The sequence below is a fragment of the Chaetodon auriga genome, chromosome 14 (genome assembly GCF_051107435.1).
Source record: "Chaetodon auriga isolate fChaAug3 chromosome 14, fChaAug3.hap1, whole genome shotgun sequence".
In the NCBI taxonomy this organism is placed as follows: domain Eukaryota; kingdom Metazoa; phylum Chordata; class Actinopteri; order Chaetodontiformes; family Chaetodontidae; genus Chaetodon; species Chaetodon auriga.
Genome location: NC_135087.1, coordinates 16,620,831 through 16,639,729, shown reverse-complemented (window position 1 = coordinate 16,639,729; position 18,899 = coordinate 16,620,831). Strand labels below are relative to the sequence as shown.

Here is an 18,899-nt window from a genome sequence, read left to right as displayed (position 1 = left end):
TTGAATTACAGGATGACATCGTTATGGACTCACTGCTTTGGTGTTTTAGTTTTGGGTGGTAAAAACGAGAATAAATCACTTATAAATTTGGCATATACTAATATTGATCTTCTTGTTCTGTTCATGTCATTAAGAATGCTAAATGTCTTTGAGGCTGGATAAATTTCTTCAGTTGTGCTGTTTTTCCATCCTCTGTTCATCTAAAACGCATCGTTTGTGCTCTGAATGAATGCAATGTAAACAACAGGCTGCCAACTCTGACCACAATTTCGATTATTGACTTTGTTTCTCACGTGCTCGTCAAAAACTGATATCCTGCTTATCAAAGGCTGTGACAGCACACATTTCAGCATTGTACATGTTTGGCATGCACCGTGTTTCCATGGCAGGTCAATTCATCTGAAATCTCAGTCGTGAGAACTGCTGACACCGGCCTACTTTTCAGAATTTGACACTTTGCCAACTTGCCACTCTCTTTTTAAAAGGTTTCTCGTGTACCTTTCTCCGCTCTTTCCAAGACCTGTCTGGCCTGCCATGTCGCCTGTCCTGAGATGCCGTTCTTGTTGACTCTGAGTCATGTAAAGGCAGAGAAAGTGAGCGAGTGAGTGATTGACTCCTGGCCAGCCTGGGGTAGTTTCCCCCCTCAACACAAAAGTACAGATAAATGTCTTCAATCATACCCAGCAAAGTGTCCAATATATAAACTGAACTTTGGTCTCTAAAGAACACTCAATCCTTCCTGTACACATGGCAGACACTGATGAATTGTCATAGTTGAAGATAGGGACGCCTGTTCTTGCTTTTAAAGGAATCTCTGTCACCATTTTGCTGTTGCTTGGATTATTAATAGTGCTTAATATCATATCCATTAGGATCAAGGAGAGCAAGTCTCCTATCCATCTCTCCAAGTATCTGTTTGAGCTTGTGGCATTTGAGAATCCTTTCAAGTTTAAGTTGCAGAGGTTGACACTCTCAAGACCCCGGAGATCAGAGCACAGCCCAGCGTTTAAGTCCGGGCGTCTGCACACTTGTGTGTCAGTAGTTTCATTGAAGTTTTGCTATGTTACAGTGCGAAAAGTCTCTTATTTAATAGACAAGGGTCATTTTGAACAATGTTCAAAACACACAAAAACCTAATCCTAATGGTCACTCTGGGGTGAAAAACGTGCCCTAACTAGCATGCTGTCAGCGTGTCTCAACGTATGTGTACTGAAAATTAAAGAAATATTATGTCTATGTGCTCTGTATCAAGAGGAAACAACTCTCTAAAAAGAGCCCACCTGCTGCCCTTCCAACACAGAGGGTCTGCAGAGGACGCAGTGGGGGGTATCACTTGCGACCCTGATTGATGACCATAGGTCCCGCAGGAAGTAACCCCGCCACCATGAAGGAGTGTTTTTTGAACCCCAAGTGGTATCCGGGAAAACAGAGCGACTCCAGTCAGGGAGCGTGTGTACTCATAAGCCATCTTAATGTTTGGATATACTCAGTCACTTGGGATTTCGCTGCAGAAAGGGAACAGAATCAGTGACTGCATAACAGAGCTCAGAGGGTGTATCCTAAAACTTGCTTTTAAAACTACACCTCAGTGCTTTGTGTTTTTTTTCTAGCATTATAGCAACCTGTGAATAAATTACTTACTACTATTACTTTTCTCATATACTTCAGCAATTTTCCATACAAATCAAAACTCACACAACTGCTGTCCTAAGCGTCAGGCTGATCATTGCTGCACATTTAACACATGCTTGTATGTGGACATGGTGGATAAAATCCATTATACTTATATTTATGTTTACATTTTAGGAACATCATTTAATGCCCAACAACATGTTCAAAAAGCACATTATCTCACATCTAGAAAAAAAAAAACGGATTGAAATCTTCAAAATGCATATCTATAAATCCACAAAATGTGTGAATCCAATGATTTTCAGTGACAGACGTGTGAAATAAATGCATGAAAAATGGGATAAAGTGGGTTTGCAGTCATTAAAATCAATTGTTCATATAGCACCTTTTCTGGCATGCAGCCCATCAGAAGCTGAAAAATGTCCGTGACCCTGACCCCTCAATTTCCAGCACTCATTAACAATGGTAGGGGAAGCAACCTTTAAAAAAGGATCCAAGCTGAACTTTAGTGAAATAAAGGTCAGCACGATAGCATCAGCAAACTGTTGTTTATTTTTCCCTACATAAATCAAATCATACTCATTTAACAACGGTTTGAGAGCCGCTGATGTAGCACAGAACTGAAATGTGAAAGGGTTATAATTGCTCTCTTAATTGATCGTCCCTCTAATTTCAGGGCTCTGTTCAAGGAATATTATGGTGTAAGTTTTTGCAGGGCACACTGCAACACTTTTAAGATCATTCGTCAATCAGCACGTTTTGTCTTGAGAGAGTTAAAAACCTCGAAGCTGATTTGGCTGATCAGTGTTTCAGACACAGTCAGTAATCTCACTGAATGAGAAACCACATTTCAGCTCAGTGGAAACCCAAAGTCTTGCTCTACATTAAAGGTCAAAGGGCCTGTGCGTTTTGAACAATAACACAGAGTTTTTCAATATTCATAATTTATCAGGACCCACTGATCCTCCGATGGGAAGAACGTTCTCCTGTAGAACATTTCATTCTATCTTTGCAGGGCATTAAAATGCCATCCTCAACTATTTTTTACTTGCTGATTGCATTTACACTGAAGGTGCTGTTAAAAAAACCACAGAAATGCTCAGTGTTACTCAAGCAAACTACAGCGGGCCAGTCCCCAAACCAACTGCGCTGCACACATTCCCCCTGACCTCACCATCAAGTCACAGCAGAGGAGATGCAGGCTGTTTGCTGGATGTGGACCAACTCCTCCCAGTTTAATTACAAAAGTACATTTTAGTTAGAAGAGCTGAAAGCTGTCTGAATTAATATACGAACAACTGTATAAAAATATATATTAAAATGTTTAAAATATTAATGTATTTTATTATTTTTCTCCCTTTATAGCTTTTGGTTCACAATATGGTTACAGTAACAGAATATGTAACTTTAAAGTTTATGACAAACTAGAGTTGCAATTTTAGTTTTTGGGCTGCTGGTATTAATTAGAAGAAAATCAGTGAAGGTACTGATTTGTTGTAAGTAGAAAACAAAAGTTAAAAACTACTCAACAGTCACAAACGAGTTATTCAGTCTGCTGTATATAATAAAAAAAAAAGAAAAACTTTGATGACATTTTAGCCAAGACGCGAACGCATCATGCCATTCAAACTGAGGGCCACATTAACACTGAAGACGCAGCCAGGACGTCGACCTTTTCCACTGCGGGAATCCAATGTTTAATAGTAGCAATAATGCCAGAACTTTAACATCTCTGCATCGCGCAAAAACATGAATTACGCATAATAGTTTGGGTCGCATAAAGCATCGTAAAACAGGCTACGACAGGGTCAGCTGATCACAACGAAAAGAAATAGTACGAGAAGAGAGCCAAACAAAGAGATCAGAAAACGTATAGATATTCAGTAGAGCCGTGAAGAGGCATCGACACAGCGAACAGACCACAGGAGCGAACAGTCGACAGAGAGGGCGAGCGGAGCCGATGGGCCTCTGTGGGAAAACTCCCGCAGGCCTCATTTGTGTACGGGGAAACAGATCCCTTCATGTGGGTGGATTTGGACCGTCAGCTGCTCTCCTGTACACAACGTTCATTAACGTGCACGATCAGATCTCTGATTCCAATCAGGTATCAGTTACAGCTCAGATAGCATCAGCAGAGGCGCCCGGACTGCTCCGTGGAGGTGTGGGGAGGTTACACCTGAGTAACGAAGCTACTTTTCACTGTAGTGGTGTCATGAGCCAGCGGGGTGTATTTCAGTTCCCTAACCGATTTTAGGATTAAATATCATACACGAACTTCGATCCTTCACTTATTATAAAATTAATTCTATGTGTGCCATTAAAGCCTCACTGTCACTGCCAACGAGCGACCTGCTATCAAACATCCAGTCGAAGTGTTTCTGTCACCTCCAGCTGGAAGCAGGACCACTATGATTCAATGAATAGGTGGTGTAAACCTTTAAGACGTTACTAAAAGTCACTTTTTTGGAGTTACAGGAAGGTCAGATTCAATATCTAATTAAAGAGGAGTGAGACTGGGTGACTTTAGGACTGAGGCCTTCACTGGCTGCAACAAAACTGGAAACCTCGAGTCAACAGAAAACTGCTGTAAGTCTTTAACCTAATGATCATCATCAGCAGCAGCACCGAACTTCCACGAATTAGGCCTTAAGGAACACGATGAACCGAACAGCGCAGCCTTACATGGATCTGAGCTGGAATAATATAAGCTACGACAACATGTGGCATTTAAGAAAGCCTTTATTTTTGAATATTTACAATGAAATTATAAAAATATATAATTAAAGCTTTGGCAAATATTTTACATTTAGACAATTTACCTCTTTGTTCACATCGTCGAGTCACTGTAGAATCGAGATCATGGCCACAATTTAAGATCATATAGTATATGACGGATTACAGACATTTTTTTTTTTTAATAAAACATCAATGGTAGACTGGCCTGACAAAAAAAAAAGGTTTTTTTTTTTTTCAAGCTCTGCAGCCTCAGTAAGAGAACATACAGTCTGGCGACACGAAATAGCCTATTTCAGTGGAGAAAAAATAAACACAATCAACCAATGAGGGGAAACGCGGATACATCCATGCAAGCTTACATTCATGTGGCCCTTAAAGCCGATAAAGCTATATAAAGCATGTGAATAGGCCTGTGTTTGACTGTAAGCTACAAACACTCAGGGAACAAGCCGTTAGTGTTCGGACTTACTGTTGAAGTTGTTGAAATGAGTTTTCAGTTAAATGGATCTGGTAATTAAGGTGGTATAAGTCCCGGTTATGATGATGAGGTCAGGAGACTGGGTCCGTGAACGCTGTTCAAGTCTTCATGCTGCTGCTGCTGCTGCTTGCTCAGGGGACTGGGAGGCTTTCTGTCTCCTGCACAACACAAAGAAGAAACACAGTTGGCCCGTGCATGCTGCTTCAGCGTCAAATTATTATTTACTCCGCGAGATAAACGCACTTATTTCACCTACACATGAGAGCAGATCTGACCTGCAGAATAAATGTGCGATTATTAACGAGTATTTATTTTATTTTATTTCTTTTTTTTTTCAAAGAAAATGAGGCTTTTCTTCCATGTCATGTGTGTACAAATGTCCTCAGAAAGGACACATGGAAGGCCTGAGCCACGTTAAGTCTGGAAGGTCAATATTTAATAACTGGCATATAATTAGGCGTCATTTGGGATTTGGTAAATGTTGACACTGTCTCGTTGCGGTCATTGCTTACTGCAAAAAAGGAAGGAGGCTGTGAGGTCCTACGCAGATATAAGTAGAAATAAAGAGAGTCAATCACAATAATAATTTGAATAATGCGGAAAAAAAAATAATATGAATCCCAGAGAGAATAATAAAAGAAACGAGGATTCAACGCATATGTCGCCGGTGTTCACATGCGGTCCCGGTCTCCTTCTGTCTCCAAGCTCTGTACCTTCTCGGGCCTGATGCTTGAAGGTCATGGGCGAGTGGATCTCCCCTGCATGCATGCTCATGCCGCTGCCTGGGTGGGACAGGGCCGGGCTCTGCGGCTGCCAGTGGTGGTGGCCCGGGGCCACGTAGCCGCCTGCTGGCCCGCTGTACACCCCGTACTGGTTGGTGGGAGAGTAAGCGCACGCAGAGACATAACCGGACAGTGTCGAGGAGGGCTGCAGGCACACAGACAAGACATGGGCAACATGAGCCCAAAAACCTCAACTGAATGTGAGCGTGACATGTGGCATGCAGCAGAGGATCTTAAACACGGTGTCTGGACGGTTTGGAAGAAGAGGAAACTGAGGAATAGGACACGAGATTCACTGTAATTTAGTTTACCGTAATTAAGACAAATTAGAGCATGTGTACACAGCTAGGCTTCCTCCGCCTGTCATCTCAGTCCTAAAGCAGAAGTAAACTTTTTAATAAACAGTAATAAAACTCCCGGGAGTCTCAAGGGTAAAATCTTATCAAGCAGAGGTCTGTGGCCTCATGTGACTCCGTTTGAGGGTCCCTGATATGCAAACTTTTCACAACTCTGCCACAGGCCTTCAGCGAGCGCAATCGTTTACCAGAGGCCTCTGCCCAATTTGGCACTAAACATTTGGACAGTTTCCTAAAAAAGAGAGACGGAAGCACCATAGAGTCACATTTGTCCAGAGTTAGGGTGGAAACGTTCCAGGCTTTGCAGATATTTATTTCTTTTTACCTGTGCGTATTTTATGTCGGCCTCGATGGCTGATTTGTCGATCCCGTTGACTGCGTGAGCCGCGGGGAAAGCTGCTCTGTTGACGCTACTCCACTCCTCCATTTTTGGTGGATATCCATCCGCCCCAGCAATGGCTGATTTGGAAACAGTAACTTCATGTCAAAGGTGCACTACAAAACGTAACATTCCTGAAAAACATTCCTGAGAAAAATGCCTATTTATCGATATCATTTATTATGTAACTTCTAAACATATTTGAAACGCTCTACGCATAATCCTGAGTGGGCTAGAAAACACATTTTTTTTATTTTCAAAATAGCAGGCCTATCTAAAATGGTTTTGAAGTTATGGTTAGTTAAACAAATATAGCATTTCATATCAAAATTATTCTAATTATTGATAAAGTGCGTAATAGTTGAATTGTAAAAAGGAAAAAATTGAAGAAAAATACAAAAGAAAACAACACATACAAAAAATATGTAGTTGAAAGGAAACAACAGCAGCTTATTATAAATATTCCTGTTATCTTATTTAATCATTTATAAAAATCATTTAGCGTTATTATACCAAATACAGCCCTACATTTTATCCTGTGTTACATTTACGAATATGTGCGTAAAAGACGCAATATTGTCGTTTAAGTAAGCTTACTGCATCGAGCTATTCAATCAAAAAATATAAATAAAAAATATACAATTATATGTAATTTTACATTCATGTCTAAATGGCAAAAAATATATATATACTGGGCCACGCAACTTCACATTGAGTGAAAAACACAGACCAAAGGACCAGAAAAGCAAAGAAAACCGCCTGTAATGACTACTTGAAGGATTAGGGGGGGATATAGCAGGTGAGCAAAGTGTTTGGAAATGCATCATCCCATGAAAAGGCCCATTGAGAATGGACTTAGTGCTTTCTGGCTCAATGGTGAAACGGAGGCCTGTACAACCTCTAATGGACACATTGTCCTGCCTGCTGCCAGAACAGGTTGTACGGCGCGATATGCAATCCATCATGCAGAATAACACAAAAACAAGCAGCAGCACCGCTTTATTAAACTCTCGTCTGAGAACAGTGGGGCTTGCATGTATGGCACAGAGACGCAGGGGCCTAAGATTTCTCACGGAGCAGACAGGAGCTGTGTTTTCCTCACCTGCAGGATCCATGAAGGCTCGTATACCGAGGATGTTGCTGACGGTGTGCGCAGAAGGCCAGGCCCTGGATATGCTCATATGTCCAGCCGTCACCGGTACTCCAGGAGGGCTGCCCATTTTAGTGCCAGTGGGCGACATGGTGTTGGGGTAAGAATAAGGGTATATGTGGTTGTAGGAGAGGCCGGCCTGCGCGGAGGCTTGCTTACTGCTCTCATACTGGTTGGGCTGGGAGAGATTCCCAATCTTGTTGCGTAAAATCCTGCTGATTGAGCTAACCGAGGGGACATTGTATTTGTCACAAACTCCATCAGCCAAGAGCCTGTCTCGGATCTCCCAGGCAAAGATCCCGGGGTCGTTTTGTTTGTATTCCCTGATATTTTTCACCACGTTCGGCGTCGTGACCCGTGGTTTGCTTCCACCGATGGCACCGGGTAAAATGGAGCCCGTCTCGTTGTATCTCGCCAAAATCTTGCTCACGCAGCCGTGGGACACTCGGAGCTGACGGCTTATATCGCAGGGCCTGATCCCGAGTTGAGCCAGCTCCACTATTCTTAACCGTATGGCATTGGGCAGGGGTCGCCCATTGACGAACACGCCGCCTAACTGGTTCACCTCTCCATAGGTTTGCTCTGCGGGAGAAAAGAACATACAAGTCACATACTGACTCTGCATGAGGTGTGTACATGCATAACAAATTAAACAGAATCTCATCTTGTTGTCATTGTTTTGCACATATTCTCATAGAATTTCTTAATGCAAAAACAGGCCCTATGTATTAATTAATAAGAGACAACCTCAGGAAGTTCAGCCTGCGACATTTGGACACGAGCTCCGGTAAATTCCACCATAAATTGAGGTTTCAAAGTTGAACAACATGTGAATCTACACAGACTGTTAACTTCTGGTTGATTACCGCTATCTTGTAACTTTACATAAGTGTGGAAATTGTTCGGCTGGGTTTACCTTCCACCATCCCTGCGCACACAACAAAAAAAAAAAAACAACATTAAAAATGGCGAGCTTGAGGATTTGACAATCGTGAGCTCTCTAAAGACACACTTTTTTATAGGATAATTGGTGGTGTGTTTCCATTTGCCATTTAAAGCTTTTAAACAGACAACAACGCCTGCCGACCAGAGCTGGAAAAATCCACCATGAAATAAACTTGACAAGCTGTCGCCAGAAGATAGTCCTCATTTGTACATTATCTGAACTTGGAGGGAAGGGGAAAATGCTTATTTCTGTCTTTACGCAAGCGTGGTGAGTCTGGATACGCTTCCATAAGATCCCTGCCACTGAAGCATGCAGACGGTAACGCGGGCTTACCCATTTGCCTATATGTTTCGAGATGCTGGGAAATATAGGCGCCCCTTCAAGCGGCTGAATGCGTCCGAGCGAAGGCAGACAGGGAAGGGGAACACGAGGAATGAGCCCCAGAAGAGCGAAAAAAGGGACCTCTCCGAACCTCCTCCGAGTGCAGCGCGCCCCCTTCTTTTTTGGAAGCGAGTGTCTGCAAGGTACAATGGCACCAAAGTGATCCTCATCCGATAAAAGCGAATTGCAGTTATCCCGGGGAGCCCGAGGTTTGCTGGAATTAATTTGACGCGTCCTACACGTCAATCTTCGCTGTTATACGCCGAGCCTCTGCTTTGGTTTCATTGGTCGCCCTGCGCTGAAAACGCTGTCAGCCAATGCAAACCCCATCCGGTTGGAGTCGTGCAGCCTCCTTGAATATTTTGCATAGGGGAAGTGGCAGAAAGGGAAGCGTTTCATCCAGCATGCAGCCTTCTGGTAAGGACTTACACTTACAGGAGATATACACACATGACAGTAGAAGGTGAAGTTTCCCCAACTGGATAGCAGTGTTTTCAGCTCCACCAGAAAGTTCAGCACTTTATTATTTTCCAGCTTTTATAAATATTGATGGCGTATTTTTTTGTTCGCCTCACATCACGTCTCATATCAGTTTGACACGAATTATAAAATGATGCCATTAAGATTAAATCGCACCAGTCAGGCATGTTCATGGTCGTGATGCTTACAAACGATGTATTTAATTCATTTTAGTTTAGCATGAAATATGTTTTAGCTTTTTTTTTAATTATTATTGGCGATCCATCTAAATGGTTATGAGGAGTTTGCTAAATAGCATCATGAAAAGATACATTTAATCCCATAAAATAACATAAACACACCTGAAATTACGCACCTGTGGATGTGACTGGCACATTAGATAGTCTGCAAGTCAATTATATAAAATCGATATTGGTATTCTTTCCATTTATGGCTATTCTACTAAAACTATACACAATATTTTCGCTGAAAAATGTATTTTCTGCATATTGTTTCGTAAATTGAATATATAACCGAGCAGTGTTGGACACGATCCTTCAGAATCGCGTCATTGGACCATAAGAGCGAAAACGGAGCTTGCACACCAGCAGCCTGAGTCTTGTTATAAGCCAGCGTTAGAGCATCAAACATGGGAAGGCGCTCATGTAATCGATACCTCTGTGGATCGCGGCGCTCCCAGACTACGGGACATCGACTGGATGCCAGAGACATACATTATCACAGCATGTTTTCGGAGTTTCCTGTGCAAGTTTAGAAGGTATCGTTTATAAGCTCGCAAAACGTTACTTGTAAAACTTAACAGTCGACCCAATGGTAACAAGGTGCAGTGTCCTTATCCCCCCCCCCTCCCCCCCATCGACCCACCGCCTCCACCTCCGCCACCCCTCTCCTCTCTGTCTTCTGGCCACTTCACGGTCCAGATCTGGGAGCAGGACACATGGAAAGCATCAGGTTGGGTCAGAGGAGCAGAGTCTGGGTGCTGGAGAAGATCGCTTGAAAGTGAGATACTGGTGATGGACATTTTATTTGCATCATCGTGGACCTTCAGTTTGTCTGGATATCTAGTGAATTCGTGTCTCATATTTGCATGCATGTTGCAGGGTGGTGATATATTTTGGGCACACCCTAAAGGGTGCGTCATCAGATGAGTATGAAATATTGTTTAAATGACTGGTATTTGACATCTTCTTCAGTCTGTCTGTCTGTCTGTCTGTCTGACTGACTGTCTGTCTGTTGTCCAATGCTTGGCTGGCGGGACTCCCCTCATCTGGACAGTGCAGGAATTGCATGGATTTATCAGCACTCTGTGTAGCTTCACTCGTGCACTATTTTCCGGGTAGGTAAACATTTTTCTGAGCGTTTCAATATAAAACTAATGGCAGCCATTTTTTTTTGTATTTAATATGGATATTAAAATGAGAAGGCGCGTTGATTTCCGCCTTATATGTTTAGGTTATTTTCTTTAACGAGTCCGCTTTAGTGACTCACACATTTTAATTACTCACTGTGCATTTCTCCTGTATTTAACTCTACAAGTTTTAAATAAAAATAGTTTTCGTCAACATTATTTTTTGCCGTGTTAGTGTGTGCATTGTAGAGGCTTCGAGCCGAATCGTTTTCTGATGTAATACAGTTGCATTTAACGAATGCCAGGTCTGTTTTCAGACCTGAAACAGTCGTTGTGTCATAGTGTTACATCCAAACGTGAATGTTTTGTTTTGATTTTTTTTTTTATTCCGGCAAATTCGTTTTTACACTGCTGATGGATTAAACATATGAACAGTCTTATCAAAAGTCCTTGTCCTTGCCCGACAAATTCTGCAGGCTTTTGTCTCTGAAGTTCAGATGACGTAAAAGATATCAAAAGCCAAAATGTGCGCGGCAGCAGATGGATTTTCTGTGAATTCAGGCTGTGTGAGTTAGATTAACAGCAGAGAGCCATGCAAAATAAAACCTGAAATGTTGGGGATATTTTGAAAAAAATCTTTTCTCTAAAATATGTTTTCATCCATCCACGTGGACGTTGAAAAAAAAAAAATACATTAACCAAAGAAGGAAACATTTGGGAAAACACCTTACACGTGAGTGCAGCTCCACATTTTGCATCAGGTGTGCGGCTTTGCAACCGTCCGTCTGCTCTTGTCATGTGTGACCAAACAAAAACAACCTTGAACGGCTCCCCTCATTTTTTCCAGGTTTCAAAGTGTATTCACACAATATATGCCCACATAAAAACTGCCCTGTAAACACAAACACCCAGCGCACAGCCCGTCATATTTTATTTGAAATTTCATGGCGGATGCTGCAGGATTACTTTAACTCTGCACCACTGACTGAACTTGTCATTGCTGGACAATATTCCTCGTTTTATCTTGGAGGCAGCCTCAGTGCCGTCGTCCCTGTCATTGCCTCTCATGCAGAATGATGGTTGTTCCGTCTAATGATCACGAACCAAAGATCATATTTCTGCATATTTGAATCGCGTTACTGTCGCTGGTTGAATATTACTGCTGAGGGATTAATGACACATTCGAGCAGATTATTATTTTTATAATACTTTCGATTATTCTTTCTCAATTACAATACGTGCAGGCTGGGTATTAATTCATATTTAAGGACCACATATAATTTCCACAGGTCAGTCTTAATGTTTGGGCTGAATTCAAGCACACTGCGGCATTAAAAAAAATAAATAAATCAGAAATTAAGTAAATCAGATGCTTTTTACTGACGTTAATCTCGTCAGAATAAATCGTCATCTATGTTCTTAAATTTGGCTATAGATTATTTTTCTTTAAAAATGTTTTAAAGCTAGTTCATATTGTTCAGTTGCGAGCAGACTATAATTCGTGACACAGAAATAGACTCCGGTCTTCAAAGAGTGAAATTTCTTCCCAAATCACCCTCAGATCAGACGCCAGTTAACTCATCCGATCGCCACCTGACACCCGCAAGGTGCACCGACCCCCGTCGGCAAATATTGATGCTGGTTTTAAGTGTCATCAAAGGATTCACCTCCTCAAACGTGCTTTGTCTTTAAAGTCTTAAAGCGAATTTAAAGTTCTATTTTTCATTGTCTCAAATAATGTGTGTGCGGATGAGCTGCGCTGGAGCTGATTATTTTAGTGACCTGCCAGGTGCTATTAGACTGATATTACCTTATAACGTACTTTGCAAATGTTAAAAGAGCTGAAATCAATAAAAGGTACCTGGGAGTGTGTGTGTGTGTGTGTGTGTGTGTGTGTGTGTGTGTGTGTGTGTGTGTGTGTGTGTGTGTGTTCTTGTGTGCAGACCAAAGGCCTACCACTGGCTTCTTGGCATGACAAATATTTGCAAAATAACTAGTAGCTGTGATGCATCAAGATTCAATTAGTACCAGTGTGCAGCATTTGGGACATGAGCTTCTCATCTCTCATCAGGTAAACACCATTTCTTTCCAGTTTCAACAAAAGCAGAATCTGTATATATCTATTTTTTGACATGGTTTCAATTTTCTTTCCACAACTGGATGAAGCATAGTGTTTTATTTAAGAGCGGTTCTTGTGCCTACGGTTTTGATTTACTGTTTGTGAGTGTAATGATCTCAGTGCTCAGTATGGAAATTATTAAGAAGGGTCCAGATTGTGTGCATCTAGCACACCAGGATCAACACGAGGCAATAACTTTAAAAGAAAGTGTGTCAGAGAAAACCCCCTGCCCCTTATTTTTCCATAAAGACTCAAACACTGAAGGCAAAAGCAAACTACACGCATTTGCTACAGAGGCTGCTCGTGTCTATCTGTGTCCAGTGTTTGTTCTGGTGCAAAAAATAAATAAATAAATAAATAAAATTGTCACGCTAAAACCAATACATCGTGCCAAAAGTTTCTCATTTAGTCTAAAGGTAATAAGACCTTGTTGCTCATTATCAGGGAGGAGGTGGAATCAATGTTTATTCTGTTAAAAGCCAGCCAAACTCAACCTGTAAAGAAACACAGTCATTCCTTGGTCAAATACCCCCATCCACACACACACACACACACACACACACACACACACAAAGGTTTGCCCACTCCTATCTGATCCAGAGGTGGTGATGTGAGGTTTCTTTGTGCTCCTGCTGGTGAGGTTCTGCAAAAAGGAGGCTTGGAAGGCAGCGAGCTCACTTCTTTTATAGCCACAAGACCCACTCTGAGCTGCAGAACACGCCTAATGAGGGCGTGCAGCGGTGCCATGTGAGACATGCCAGCTTTTACCAGGCTGGGTAATTGCTTGTGACCTTCACTAAACACGTCTCATGTGTCTTCATGTTCTGAGTGTACTTCTAATTGTTCCATTAAGGGAGATGCCTGAGGATTATTCATGTGCTTTAGCTGTTTTTTGGGACACAAATATCCTCGACTAAATCTGAAGGGAGGTGAGGAGTGTTTGTCAGCAGTTTGGCAGTGTTTGTTTTTTGTAAACACCTTAGATTGTACTTGCAGTTGTCACATTTAAATGACAATATAATATTAATGCTATCAAAATAGCCATTTATGCTGTTATTTATGACCCCATTCCATAAGTATACCCCACCTAACAAAAACTGCTCCATCAGAAATGGGTGTTTCCGGTTTGTCTGTCCCTGAAAATCCATGACAACTTTGTTGTGTGGGGACAAGTCTGGTTTTCATTTAAAGTGGAAACATTATAGGAAAATACAAAGGACTTTTTTCCTCTCTGTTCATGTGATTCAAAAAACTGTCATCACAAAATTTGAGTGGTAGCGTTCATAAACTGACCTCTGACCTGGAATTATGAATTGCGGTAGTGTTCAACGCACATTCTTTGTGTTTGTTTGCCTTTTGTTGGAAAACAATCTCCAAATTTCACTTCTTTTTAATGTGAACTTCCTCAGAGGACGAGTAGCAGTCACACAGTGAGGCATCAGTCTTCTTCTGCGGCTGCAAGTGAGGACGATGATGAACTCTTTAAAGAAGGTGACGCTGGAAATTGACTTCATTTATTATTTGGGTCAGATTGTAGCATTCATACCAAGCGCAGAGTGCATATTTCAGTAAGTGTAAGAAAGTAAATATTAAGAAAGGTCGTACTATAAGATTTCCACCCCTGCACCACTGTAGCGCTAACACTGCAGCTCAATGCTCAACACTAATCTCTATGTCTGAAAAAGAGGCTGCGCTTATCACAATGCACTTAATTAAGATAAAAGTGTGGCTTCTAAAAGGAGGCAGTAACATAAAGCCAAGACGACGATGATCTGTTCTGGAAATTGAAAAGATAACTAACTCACAAGTATTAGTGATAAGTGCGTACACATGTTAAGCATCTGCTGTCAGACTGGAGTCAGCATAGTCCAGATTCAAGGTGTGACCTCTTTATCAGGCAAGGCTTTAATTCACAATCACAATCTCAATTAAGATCGAGTGACGGAAAAGAGATTCACACTGAAGTGAAAAATGATGGCATTTTGCCTCTTGCAGATAAACCTCCAAAGGAAAAATGGAGCTGATTATTCTGTCAGATTTAGAGATTCCAGGCTGAATTATTTCCATATATTCAGAAAGAATGAAATCTTCTCATGTGCGCCTACTTTTTCTGATGAAATTGGAGCCCAACGCGCTGGTTTTTTTTTTCCGTTTATATTAAATTATGTTGAAATAAGTCAGCCACTGTTCAGTCACTTTTTATTGACTTTCAGAAAATATGCCTAATACTTAATCTCTATATTGTTCTGAATTGTAGCTTTAGATTACATTAGATTTCCATCATCAATGGTGTCAACTGGACGGAAAAATCCATTTATTATTATTATTATTATTATTTATTTTATTTTTTTTACATTAACTGTGTTCAGATAACTGCACTACTGAGATATACTGAACTTTTTGCCATATTTCACGCCTGTGCCTCCAGACAAGACCATGACCTTCCACAGTGCTGCATGACAGAGTGTAAAAGGATGATGAAGAGCTCCCTCTGTGGCCATGAGGAGCATCGTCCTGCATGTCAAAGAAGTGAGATAAACTCTCACTTGGAGATAGAAAGCAAGTTTTTTTTTTTTTTTTTTTTTTTTTTTTTTGTTATTTGCACGTATCATACAAACTCGTAAGAAAATGTTCTTTACTGTTGCGGTTTGATATAATCTATTTAAGGCGCACCAAAGGAGCACTCAGTTTGTCTCATGGGTCAAGAAGGTTGTAAATATTGTTCACATCTGTTGATGGAGGGCTGCAAACAACAGACAGCAACACCTGCAACAGGGACTGAATCACATAAACTTTGTAAAATATTGAAAACACATCTTTTTAATGGGGTTTACTTTCTGACAGCGCCGCATGCTCATTCGCGTTGTTACTACATCATTAACACTCATGCTCGCAGTCTATCCAGTCTGTTCAGCCAGAAAGCTTTCCTGGCCATTATTACATGCACCTTTTTATACTCCCATGCTTGGTTGTTGTTTGGTGGTGGAACTTCGCAGGGCTGAATCTGTTCTTAATTAAGAGGAGGAACCTTAATTACTTTTGGAGCACTTCAGACTCCATCCACGGCTGCTGCTGATTCATGCCTGCCCTACTTGGAAATCAGCCCAGGGAGACGAAAACATGGGGTCACATGTGGAAATTGACAGTAACCTTGTATTTTCAATTCGCAGTTCTCCTGTTTATGTTAATGATAAACTTCTGACTGTGTTGTCTCTCAGAGGATACCTTAAATTAGTCTCTGTGCATAGCTAATCCCTGAGACACCTGTAATAACAGTAAGCCTCATATGACCCTCTCTGAGCTGTAAATCCAGTCGTGTGTCATCAGTCGCAGTTGTGGTCTAATTCTCCGCTTCTAAGCATAAGAATGCCAGATCCACAATGGAAAAATCTGCAAAAGGACGCTCAAGGCCTTGTATCGGAGGCAGTGTGATATCGTTTTCCGCCAAACCAGAAATCAAGGCCTTGGACAGGCCTTTTTTATGTCAGGGATAGGGGTACTGTATGTTTTCTGACAGTTGCTCCTTTTAAGATTAATGGGCTTATGAAAACCGTGTGTCTTCTTCCAAAAGCCAAGCTCAATATCAGTCAATGTTACCAGCATAATCGTGCCGTCCTGACAAAGAAATCCCAAAGACAGATTGAATATTGATGTCACAACACAGGAGTATCAGAATCAGTGTCTTTGTGTGTGTGTGCGTGTGTGCACGCAAAGGACGAGGGGGCTGTTAGCCATACTGGATTCGATTTCTTATTCCTGGGACAAAACACATGGCAGCTAACTAATGTGAAGCTGCCTTCACACACAGACTTTCACATTTACAATGAAACAAGTCATGCCGTATTTGAAAAAGCTAAAATCTGCATTCATTGATCTAGAAACACGTCAGAAAACTGCGTGATCTACAGGCCACGTAAGCTCTTCTTCTTCTGCTACATGCAGAGGTGCTGGGATCTATCCTCGTACTCTATCAGTGCACTGACCTCACTGAACCACAGCCAGATGCTCATAAATACATTCCCTTATTTCTACCCTTGCGTGGATGCCAGTTGGGCCAGGAAGTGGGTTTGTTTTGGGTGTTCTCGGTATATTCCAGCCAGAGCCGCGCTTTCACGTTGCTCATAAGAGAGCTGTGCTGACTTCCTGAAATGCATATGTATTCCCGCTTGTGGTCGTCTGTCTTGGTGGTGATCTGTTGAAAGCTGCACAACTCCAGTCCAGTGTCTGCATAATGGAGACTTGTTTGTCCCAACACCCGTGGATTAATCAGGTGGATGTCTCTCCTCCGTGAATTGTAGTGCCGCACTGGACACGATTCAAGAGCGTAAATGTGAAAACTGATTCCAGACTCTGGTTAAGTGAGCAGTTAAGCCTGCGTCAACCCATGTCAGAAACTCAGCCCACATGATTATTTTTTGGTCACATCTAGACACGTTGCCTTTCAGCTTTAAATATATGCATGTGTGCTTCACCGTTTACAGAAATTTCAGGAATCCTTCATGTCTCTCACCAGCTGTCCACGTTTAGAAAGAATAACCATATGCCTTTTAAAAGCTAATTATGTAGCGTTAATAAATTAACTGTGCTGAATGCAAGCCAGGCTCGCAGTGTGAGGTGGAGATCACTTCAAGCTACGGCAAAGGAATGGGGGACCTTAGCTCACTCATGCTGGTGGTGAAATGTCTGACATGTTTGCGCTGAGTAGGGACAGACAGGCCTGCAACCAAGCCTGGACTTGCTGGCCAAGAAAAAGCCCCTCATAGCTCCATCTTTTTTCTTAGCATGCCGCTTCCTGAATGAATGTACCGCCTAACCTTGCAAGCAGTCGCTGGTTTACAATAATGAGCAAGTGTGTGAAAATATACAACCGCTGTATGTAAATCGACTTTCAGCGTCTGTTGTTTGCATTGTCGCCGTTGCTGCCGTTAGTTTAACGATCCTAAATATAGACGGAAGTTGGTATGTGTGAAGAGGATAAAAGCCAGCTGGCAGAAAATGCATTGTGTTTACGACTGAGGGAAGAAAGCAGTGGAAGTCAAGGGAGGTAAACTGAGGTCAGACTGAAAGCACATGGCAATACAGGACTGTATGTGTGATTAAACTGCAAGACTGAACTTAATAAAATACAACAACAAAATGATATATGAGTGGTTTTGTTTTGCCTATTTTGTATGTTTTGCTATTCATCTGGTTTTCTTGAATGCAGCGCAGAAATTGTACTCCATTTGCAATAAGTATTCAGATCACTTACTGAATGATTGAAAATTCCTACTCAAGTAAGAGTAGTATGAGTGGTTGAGTATTAGCTGTAAAATGTACTTTAAAGAACTTTAATTTTGTGGTGATTTTGGCGGCCCCTGTGGACAAAAGCAGTGTGAGTACCACCGCCTCATGTTGTATGTAGACGTACATCTGGCTAGCACATGCATTTGTCTTGGAAGCAAGTAAAATAAAGACACAACTCATTTTTAATACTGTTTTTTATTCTATTTAAACACAGCTGGATGGGGTGATGTGTCTATTTGAGGATAAGTAAGATTAATAACTGTAATATGATGATGGTGAAACAAAGTAAACTTTGCTTTAGTGCTGTTCATACATGTAAGCTTACGACTATCAGATTCAGTTGCTCAGTAATAGTCATTTTGTTGAGGGCCAATTCAGGATCAGCTCTTAATCCTTTCAGATTCTCTCCATCTGTTGAATGACTGACCAAGGCTGGACTCGTGTTTTCGCCTGCACTCTATCACTGTCCCTTTTACGGTTTGTTTTGTGTTTGTTCTTTTGTTTTTCTCTTTGCAGATCTGCTCCAGTATCAGCCATGACGACAAAATATAACATTAAAAATCAAATTCTCCACAGCAGAATCTCCTCTCGCTTCCTTTTAACTTGCTAACTCACCACCAACTGTGAACTTTGACTGGGAAAATGTCAAGATGGGGTCTTGCGGTCTGCATGCTATAAATGACACCTCTGTTGTTGTGGGTTGTGAGGCGATTAATGGTTCCAATACATAAATACATATTCCTTTTTCACTTTGTTTTATGAGATATTGCAACTAACAATAATTTCACTATCAATTAGTCCAACTGTTTTTCAGTTAATTCATTTA

General features: G+C 41.5%; 1 protein-coding gene across 1 annotated transcript; it reads right to left on the bottom strand.

The window, feature by feature from the left end:
* Positions 1–4,486: 4,486 nt before the first annotated feature.
* On the bottom strand, positions 4,487–9,047 carry pax1a (paired box 1a). Its single transcript, XM_076748878.1, has 5 exons — positions 8,793–9,047; positions 7,466–8,095; positions 6,310–6,443; positions 5,560–5,773; positions 4,487–5,004 (listed from the first exon to the last, which is right to left on the bottom strand). Exons 1-5 carry the CDS (start codon positions 8,794–8,796, stop codon positions 4,904–4,906), a joined length of 1,083 nt encoding a protein of 360 aa, XP_076604993.1. The 5' UTR covers positions 8,797–9,047; the 3' UTR covers positions 4,487–4,903.
* Positions 9,048–18,899: the final 9,852 nt, after the last annotated feature.

Excerpts from the sequence above, each read along its gene's own strand:
- pax1a (XM_076748878.1), bottom strand. Across the intron at positions 5,774-6,309 it reads CCGACATAAAATACGCACAG|CCCTCCTCGACACTGTCCGG; the intron begins GTAAAAAGAAAT and ends GTGTGCCTGCAG. Across the intron at positions 5,005-5,559 it reads CAAGCATCAGGCCCGAGAAG|GAGACAGAAAGCCTCCCAGT; the intron begins GTACAGAGCTTG and ends TGTGTTGTGCAG.